General features: G+C 42.6%; 2 protein-coding genes across 4 annotated transcripts in view; both read left to right on the top strand.

Moving 5' to 3' along the window:
• The window catches only part of CRCP (CGRP receptor component), a 55,488-nt gene extending 54,147 nt beyond the window's left edge, over window positions 1-1,341 (top strand). For both annotated transcript variants that reach the window (XM_017832537.1, XM_017832536.1), the window contains exon 7: window positions 1,249-1,341. In XM_017832537.1, the coding sequence (XP_017688026.1) occupies window positions 1,249-1,307 (59 nt within the window). In that variant the 3' untranslated portion in view covers window positions 1,308-1,341. The remainder of the gene's footprint in view (window positions 1-1,248) is intronic.
• Window positions 1,250-9,649, top strand: part of TPST1 (tyrosylprotein sulfotransferase 1) — a 22,140-nt gene continuing 13,740 nt past the window's right edge. The window contains exons 1-2 of one of the 2 annotated variants that reach the window (XM_017832522.1): window positions 1,250-2,190; window positions 8,883-9,081. In XM_017832522.1, the coding sequence (XP_017688011.1) occupies window positions 1,346-2,190; window positions 8,883-9,081 (1,044 nt within the window). In that variant the 5' untranslated portion in view covers window positions 1,250-1,345. The remainder of the gene's footprint in view (window positions 2,191-8,882; window positions 9,082-9,649) is intronic. The other variant, XM_017832521.1, reaches the window with a different exon arrangement.

Raw genomic sequence — 9,649 nt, 5'->3', positions numbered from 1 at the left:
ATTCTGGCCAGAGAGCGTGGGGAGCTCCTTGGCTGCTTTACAGAAAAAGAAGTGAATTAATCTCCAAGCTATATTTCCAGTTTAATTTTGGTAACAAAGACTAGAAGCTGAACTTTGAGTGCAGCATTGTGACAGCTGTTGATGGGAATAAGCTTTGTTAGCGCGAAGGGGCGAGACGTTCTCGTGCAGGTTGGTGACCGGCTCTCTGGGATGGAAAATTACCGCTGTGACAGATGCCTGCATGAGGAATTCCTTCCTTTTTTTCCCCCTTGCACTGCTGTGGTGCTGAGTGGGAATTGGGTGCTCTGCCTTGTGGCTGCCCAGCCTCACAAAGGGGGGCTGTGGAGCGCGGGGGGACAGGGCCTTGCGCCAATCCTGCCTTCAGAGTTAACGACTGGATTGGCGTGGAGGGAAAGGTTAAGTGGATAATGCTTTGGAGGGAGTGGGCACAAGGGTGTTCTTCAGTCAGGGATGTGCTGTGCCTTGCTGACAGGGATGGAAAAGCTTTGAGGAAGCCAGTCATTTAAAAAGTTGGCGGTACCTCAGTGCTTGGAGATCCTCACAATTAAAAGCATCTGTGATTCATCCTGTTCACGGAGCTGTTCCCGCCCTGAGCAGCCAGCTCGTACTTGAAAATTCAATTAGAGTACCAATTTGGTTTGAGTTCTGAGAGGAAGAGTCAGTTTTCAGCCTATCTCATCTGAAAATCCAAAGCAGTTGAACTACAGAACACAGGTAAAATGACTGTCTGTACATTATCTTTATTTTTTTCCAGGCATCACAGTTACAGGTTGGCAAGAACAGATTGAATCATCCAGGCAGCAGAGTAGCAGATTTATGAAAGCCAGTGTTGGATGTAACCCTCTGGTATTCACTGTAGGACATGGCATGTTCTTAATCCTTCTTGTAAATGTCTACATTGGAATTCAGCAGACAGACATTTAAATCTTTTGTTTCTATCTGAAAGTTTTATTCAGACTCTAAGACATGTCCAGAAATTGTCTAATATAGTCTGTTTTTTTTCTCATTTGTAAAAATTGAAATGACTTCTGAATAATGCAATTTTAAGAAGCTGAACTGAAAAAAAATAAATAATGAAAAACCTTGGGTTTATTTTGTGTATCTTGGGGCTTCAGCCTTAATCTCATCTCATTACAGCGTGGAGAAATAATTGCTCTGTTGATTTACTGTAGTAATTCTTAATATTCTAATTTTTTTTTTTCTTTACTTTTTCCTCCCCTTTGACAGACCTTAATTTATTTCGGAGGCTTCCCATGGCACGTGAACTAGAAGATAATTCAGACTAGAAGGTCTCCTTACTTCGAAGTGACAGCCTTTAACCAAAATGGTCGGAAAACTCAAACAGAACTTGCTGTTGGCGTGCCTGGTGATCAGCTCGGTGACAGTGTTCTACCTGGGCCAGCACGCCATGGAATGTCACCACCGGATCGAGGAGCGCAGCCAGCCCGGGAGGGCGGAGAGCGCGAGGAGCACGGCGAGAACCGCTCCCAGCGGGAACGCGACCAAAGCCTTTGCCTACAACAAGGACATGCCTTTGATATTTATTGGGGGAGTCCCTCGCAGCGGCACCACCCTGATGAGGGCCATGCTGGACGCCCACCCGGACGTCCGCTGCGGGGAGGAGACGAGGGTGATCCCCCGGATTCTGGCCGTGAAGCAGATGTGGGCGAGGTCGAGCAAGGAGAAGATCCGTCTGGATGAAGCCGGAGTCACGGATGAGGTTCTGGACTCGGCCATGCAGGCGTTTCTGTTGGAAATCATCGTCAAACACGGCGAGCCTGCGCCCTACTTGTGTAACAAAGATCCTTTTGCTTTAAAATCCTTAACTTATCTTGCTAGGATTTTCCCCAATGCCAAATTTCTTCTAATGGTACGGGATGGCCGTGCATCAGTGCATTCCATGATATCTAGAAAAGTCACAATAGCTGGATTTGACCTGAACAGCTACAGGGACTGCTTGACCAAGTGGAACCGTGCTATAGAAACCATGTACAACCAGTGCATGGAGGTTGGGTTTGAAAGGTGTATGCTGGTGCACTATGAGCAACTTGTGTTGCATCCTGAAAGGTGGATGAGAACTCTCCTGAAGTTCCTCCGCATCCCATGGAACCAAGCAGTGCTGCACCATGAAGAGATGATTGGAAAAGCAGGGGGTGTTTCTCTCTCCAAGTGAGTATGAACGTTCCTCCTTTACCCCGGGTTGTTTTAAGGGTTGAAATAGTCCCAGTCATGACTTGGTTTCAGTTTTTACATAGCTGATGATGCCTCAGGAAGCTGATTTATGATGCATCTGGAAAATAAGAGTCACTGTTAACTAACAATTTATTGCTGATTTGTTCCACTGAACAACTGTCCCATGAACATGCATATGGAGCACATGAACAAACTTCTAATGCTCAAGTCTAACTTGACTTTGGATGTCTAATATCAGCTTTGCTTTTCTCTCTGCCCCAAAATAAACCTGAACTGCTTTATCTAGGCTGGTGTTATCCGTCCCAGCAAGATCACCCATTTGATTTCAGGAGCAATGTTGTTGTCAATGCAAAAATGGCCTTTGAGTTATATTTGCCAAGAACAGACTCTTCCAGGAAACTTGAGAAGCTGTTCCAACAGAATAGAAAGCAGAGTTGGCCTGCTCTTCTGTTGGCAAGTGCTCCTAAAAGGACAAGCATTTTGATGAAAATTAACCTTGTTGTAAGCAAATCTCTCTCTATTCTGTTCAACCATCTGTGCACCTGATTGAGCTGCTTTCAGAAACCAGTCCAGCCCTGCTTGGAAAACCTAGATGGTTATTGTGAAAAGCAAATCTATTAATTCTCTAGTTAAACTATTCTGGTTTCTTTGCCACTGTTTGCAGTTGAACAACTGAAATACAGAAGCTGGCTCATCTTTACACTGAGAGGGAAAAGTGTAAATGTTTGACTCTCTTCCCTGTTTTTGCTGTGGCAGATGCATCTACCAGGTTGTCTTGTTTAAGTTTCTAAAATATTGATTAAAAAGCCCTATTCCAGCAGCAAATTCAATTACTTGGCTTCTGTTTTTTGAATATTCCTCACTGGCCAAGTGCTTCTGAGTCAGAGGCACCTTGCACAGCAAGCAGGGTGTGCTGGGCAGAGACATGTCTGACTGTTCCAGAGTGGGTGTATTCTTTGTAAACTGCAGTTTTATGAAATACAAATTGTAAGATTTTTTTTATTTTCTTTATTTCATACCTAGGAATGTGACTGTGGATTTTCTGATATATCATAGGGGCATATGATTTAAATCATAGAATTGTTAGTCAGTGGTTACAACGAGAACTTAAAATTTAAGTAACAGTTATATACTTACAGTCTGGAGGTTTTACATCACCAGCACTGTGTTCCCAGAGCTATCAAGAAGGGATCTCACCCCTTTTTTTTTGGCAGTGTTGTTTGGTAGCAGATTGGAGGCTTCTGGAAGTGTTAGCCCGAAGCACTGCACTGTTGTACCTCCCTGGAAGATGATCTGCTTGGGAATTCTCTGTAGTTACCTGTCTTTTGTTGCTTCTTCACAGTGGCAGCTGAGGGGGGAATAATGTTACATTTACTGATGTAAATGGGTGGTTGCCAAGTTCTGTTAAGTGTCCTGTAGAAAATAACTATTCATAATGCCATCTCTAGTAAAATATTACTCCCTTGCAGCTTCCAGATTAGTGTTTTTAAAAATTAATGGACCTTTATACTATAAAACTCAATAACCTTGCTGAATTCATACAGTCTCAAGTAATATTTCTTGCTAAATGTGGTAGAATGTGATATGAGGAGTTGGGAATACTTGTTCATGGTTCTAAAAATTACAAAAATGGGCTGTTCAAAGTAAAATGTGGCTTGATGTTTATTTTTTTTTTTAGTAAAACTTTCCAGCTTAAGACAAATGAGTATGGATGTGTTCTTGTGATCCTCAATTCAGTCTGTTCACTGAATTCTTTATGCTTTTATTATCTCTCATGAGATGATATATGACAGTAATTTCTTATTTCAGAAGGCTCTGGCAATAGTGGAAAAAAGAATGAGTTATGAGTGTTATGTCTGTGGTGAGTTTTATCTAATCAAACAGCCTGGCAGAAGGTGGTGAGATTTGTTTTTCAGTTGCTGGAGACCTTTATGATTTGATAATGATTTCAGTGACTCAGTCTTTTGAGGGCTGCAGAAAAACCAGTGCATGTGAAAGCCTTGAACTTAGATGCCTGTGTTGTGTAATTATATGATACCAGTTGAAATTGTGCAGGGGGAGCCTGAGATTCCCCACTCTGATGTTCTTGTGCCAGTTAAAACCTGCTGGGTTTGGCATCCCCAGCCCCAAGGGGGGTCCTTGCCCAGAGCAGGGGGTAAGTGCCCAGGGGAATTACTCTTTGAAGAGATGCTTGGTAAGTAGTTTACTGAGAACTTGAGAGCCTGCCACAGCTTATCACATTTTGACAGCTGGACAAAATACACCTTGTGTTGGTTTTCCTTCTCTCCAGTTGCCTTTGGCTTGTTCTCAGCTGCAGCCAAGTCCTTGAAGGCCTCAGGTGTGTGTGGCTCTTACTTTCTGGGTCAGATTCTGACCAACATTGCTCTCTTCTGTCTCCTTTCAGCTGAAACAACAGAATCTGCAGCAGTGGAGCTCCATATCCCAATTAGTGGCTTTCTCCCACCTCACTTTCCAAAGGGACAGTGCTGGAGATCAGAGATAATTAAGGAAATTCAAAGTGCTGCTGTCTCCTGCAACTCTGTCTTCTCACAGAGCTTTATTTTACCATGTGCCTCATACCAAGTGCTCCAGGCTGTTTAATAATAGCACATTAAAATCAGAACACTCAAATCATATTGCAGTTTTTACTGACAGGAGGAGGAGGTCACAAATAGCAAATCCCCTCTGTTGAAATGGGATGTTCATTTAAAAGATGTCACCGTGTAGGCCTGGCCTCTGTCACGTAGTGGGGAACAATATGAGAATCTTGATAAAATTAGTTCCCTGGTTGTCAGCAAGGTATTAGGTAGGGTAGAAAACCTCTGGAATCAGAGGATGAACTACTATTATAATCTGCAAAGGGTGTCATACTGTGTAAAGGCTTAAGAAGACAAGCAGAGACACCTGCCTTAATCATCTTTCACTCACCTTTAAGACTCTTCAGACCTTTCAGACAGGCTCAGCATCCACTTCAGAGGCATGGTGTGGGTCCAGCATCAGATGCCTGGAGGTGTTTTAATTGTTGGAGGTTTTCTTGAAATGAAATCTGTCAGGAGTCTGTTGTCTTGAAATATTTAAAAACATTTTGAGAAAGAGATCCCAGTATCACTAAAATACCTTTATGATGATGCCGTTACCTGCTAACAGAAAGGAAATGTTTGAGAATATATTTTTCACTTGTTAGAAATCAAAATTAACGCTTTTCAAGTGAAATCTGTGTCAGATGGAATGAGGCTGTAGGCTGCAAGATGTTTTCTATTCAGTTGTGTATAGAATTAAACTGTGCCTGCAGGTTGTTTCTTTTCCAGAGATGAGCCAGCCCCTGGATTGCAGAATTCTTCCAGCAGTGAGCTGAGTCCACTTTTGTCTTACTGCAAACTCAGAAACTCTAATGCATTATTCTGGTAATAGCACTAGGAGATAGCAAACAGCCTGGATTTAAGATTCTGACTTCATTTGTTCCCCTGGCTCCTTGATTTGAGGAAACTTTTGGCTGCCTCACTCTCCTCTTCTGCATGTGTTTAGTAGTCCCTGCTTTTTCTGTTGCTGATGCAGCCCTTCCCTCACTGTTGTTCTGTTGTACTTAGGATTTTTGCCCTTATTTTGATTTTTGTCCAGCTGCAAGGAGAAACACTGCAAGGGTTCTAGAGATGAGCACCACAGCATTTGCAGTAGTGTGAAACCTTCTGTGGTTTGAAGTAATTGCCAACGTGGCTGTTGAAGGAATGTATTATGGCTGGACTACAAGCTATAACTAGTATTGTTAATAGAGCTCTGGCATTTGCCTCCTAACTGAAAGCAGCTGTGCTGACCACTGATGCAGAGAAATGTCAACCCTTTTATAGCAATTTTTATTAGGCTTATAATGGAAATAGCTGTCTAGGCAAAATTACTTCACAATATACACTGTATTTAATGCATACCTTTCATTTGATTCTGGTACAGATGCAGAATTACTTGGGGTTAGTCCTGTGTTCTGTCCTACCAGCTGCTTCCAAAGCTGAAACTGTTCCTGGGGTTTTCAGTGGAGCCTGGAATCACTGCCCAGCATTTGCCATAGACACACATAACAAAAATTGCCAAGACTTGATGTGTTTGCTTGTTTTGCTGTTTGGATTTTTGGGTGTTTTTCTCCCATAGCCCTCAGAAGTTCTTTATCTGAAGAACCTTTCCCTCAAACTGTGTTTTGCTTTTCTTCCCACCTTAACTGAAAGGACAGAAGAGGATTTAAACAGCCCAAATGGAGTGCTGTGTTTCTGAGTCAGTGCCTGGGAGCAGCTCCGTGTAGTCCCTGCTTCTCTCTTCCCTGCTGTTAATCACCAGGAAATGTTTCATGCTGAGGGTGTTGTTACCAAAGTGGGGGCAAAACATACACCTTGAAAATGTGCTTTTGCTTCAGGATGAGGTATCCATATGTGTACAAATTTAGGTCCAAACTGATGTATAGTACCTGCTGTTCTGGGGTTCCATCAAGCTGTTAGACAAGCCCATTGCTTGGTTCTCACAGCATCACCCTTATTTTAAATGGTCAAATCAATCTGCAGTTTTGGTGAAGGGATTTTGTGCTTGGCTGGCTCAGTCTGAGGACCATAAATCTTACATTTTTCCAACACCTAGTGATAATTTTTTTCCTGAGGGTCCCAGCCTCCTTTTCCCCTGGACTCGTGACTGTTGTGGTGCTTTTGCCTGTGCCTTGGTACTTTTGACTTCTGAAACTCAACTCTTAACAGCTATTTGCTTGCTAATTTGATGCTCATCTTTTAATGAGAAGGATCAAAAAGGCAATGCCCAGGCTTTTTAGTTTTCCATACAGACTTGGGAGCCTTCAGGGAGGTTGAAATTCAGTTGCAACTCCCTGGTCCCAAAATCCCCTTCTGGGTTCCGGCCTTTGGTCTGAGTTACTGAAAAGGGTTGAAGTGACTAAGGCTGAAAAATCTGGGGTTGTTTTACAGGTGTTCTTTTGTTTGTCAGGCCCTTACTCATCAGCTCCCATTAAACACCTTTTGCAGCAATCTGAGGGCCAAGACATTTTCCCCGTGGGTGACCATTTCCCTGTCTGGTTTGTTCTTTGTTGACTGTGGTTAAAGTACTTAAGTCACTGACCTTCCAGCAGTGTATGAGTAATTTCCTTCCTCTAACCTGGAAGAATTTTAGTTATGATGATGAGTAAAAAAGAGGAACAAGGTAGAGCCTGGTGTTAAGATCAAACTGAGTTAATGACTGGCAGACATATCCAGGTTGTTGTTTAAGGCTCTCATTCTTGGTGCCCCTGTGAATGGGATGCCTCTTGCTGTTGATTTATTGGTGGTCTGTACAACAATTCTTCAGCCTCTTCTTGGACTCATGAGGTTAATTTGAGAACTGTAATCAAACTTCTTCCTGTTGTGAGTTGAGTGATGTCAGACTTGAGAGCAATTTCATTTCAGGCTTCTGACCTCAGAAACTATTGTATGGAAATTTCTGTCCATTTTTCTCAGATGTTTTCTCACCTTTTGCCTGCTGAATATCTGAAGAATTAGCTGCTTGAGAATGAATTTGAATCTCAGTGTTCTCATTCTTTATCCTGTGTAGATGAGGTGCTGATGTTACACTTTGTACTGTTACTTTCAGGTATAAAAATTCCATTTTCTGAGTGGTAGAGCTTTTTGAGCTCAAAATTCTTTATGATGCAGAGGAGGGCAGTAGCCCCAAGTGGATGTGATGGGGTGTGCTCAGGTTTGAGGCAGGTGTAGCCAGCCAGCAGCAACTACTGATATTAATTGCAGTGCAGGTACAAATATTCCTTTAGGCAACTTTATATATACAGATGACGTATATATAAAAAGTGCATGTGCACTCTTTTTTAAGGCCAGGGAAAAAAAAGCTTTAAATTATTCAGAGTAAAAAGTCAGAGTTTTCAATTACTCTGAGTCTTGCTGGCCTGTTCCAGAAATAAACACAGTAAAGTTGTGTATCTTATAATCTGAAAGAAGCAAATAATGTGTGAGAACAAAGCAGTGCCAGATTTCTTCCCTTGAAAAAAAGCACAACAAAACTAGAGCAAGAATGAAAATTGCATTAGGACCTCTGATTAAATGACAGCTATTTTCTGTGACACTGCTGTGATTGTGCACTTGCCTTTAAGAACTATGTAATGACCAAACAATCAGTTAAAGGAATGGTTATGAAAAATATGACTGTAGTCCACAGCTTTCTGCCAAGTCTCAGGTCTCTCTTTTATTAAACAAAGGGGGGAAAAAAAAGAGATAAGTCACAGAATGGGCATGGGAAAAAATGGCACATGTATTTTAATTTAGAATGCAGCTTTTAAGAGCATCTGAGACAATTAACCAGCAACTGTGGGAACATGCCAGTGGGAAAACAGCTTTATATGTAGGTGTGTGCTTACTTCTCACTTAACAGCTCTTTGGGTTTCACTGCTGCCTTCATGTAAAGAACTTGCTTCAGTGTGTTCTGTGTGAAAGCCTAAACCAGGGAGCACGTGCAAATGTTGTGGTTAAAACTTCACTTCCCATCAGCTCTGTAGAAACATGAAATTTTGGGAGAGAAGAGGGAGGGGAAAAAAAAAAACAAACAACACAGACAAAACAAGCTGAAGGTCTTCGTGATGGTGAACTGGCAGGTGTTGGTTGGAATGCAGAAAATAACCTTCCCTTCTCCCTCCACAGGGTTGAAAGATCCACTGACCAAGTCATCAAGCCAGTCAACGTGGAAGCACTGTCCAAGTGGGTTGGGAAGATCCCTGCTGATGTTCTGCAAGACATGCCTGTGATTGCCCCCATGCTGGCCAAGCTGGGCTATGATCCATATGCCAATCCACCAAACTATGGAAAACCAGATCAAAAAGTTGTGGAAAACACAAGGAGGGTAAGGCTGCTGTGTGTTTAACTATTGACTGACTGGCTGGGAGCTGTAGAGCAGAAGTCTTGTGTTTTGTTTGGGGTTTTTTAAGTCTGTTTCTAGTACCTTTTGATACTCCTTGCCCTGGAGGGGAAAAGAATTCTTTGGGACCTTGAGCACTGCAAGTCTGGCTCCTGCTGTTTGTCCAGTTTGATTCATCTCCCTTTATCCCAACCACAGGCTTGAGCTGTGCTCTTTGGTGTGTGGAGCTGGACCTCTTGAGAACTGTCCAGATAGCTGGGGAACTAACTGGTTGTAGAAAAAAGCTTTCTTGTCTGGATGTCAGACTTGATTGAGCTCAGCTTTTTATACATGAGGGTTGGCAGGAGCTCTGTCACAAAATTACACCCCAAATACTTGTTAGAGTTTGAAAAATGACCCATGGAAAACGGCCCAAGATGATCATAGAATCAGAATCAGCTGGGTTGGAAGGGACCTCAGAGATCATCAAGTCCAACCCTTGATCCAACCCTGCCATGGTTCCCAGCCCATGGCACTGATGCCACATCCAGTCTCTTTTTAAAAATCTCCGGGG

Source organism: Lepidothrix coronata, unplaced genomic scaffold (assembly GCF_001604755.1).
Source record: "Lepidothrix coronata isolate B3197 unplaced genomic scaffold, Lepidothrix_coronata-1.0 Scaffold203, whole genome shotgun sequence".
Lineage (NCBI taxonomy): Eukaryota > Metazoa > Chordata > Aves > Passeriformes > Pipridae > Lepidothrix > Lepidothrix coronata.
The sequence above is the reverse complement of the archived record's forward strand: the minus strand, read 5'-3'. Positions and strand labels throughout refer to the sequence as shown.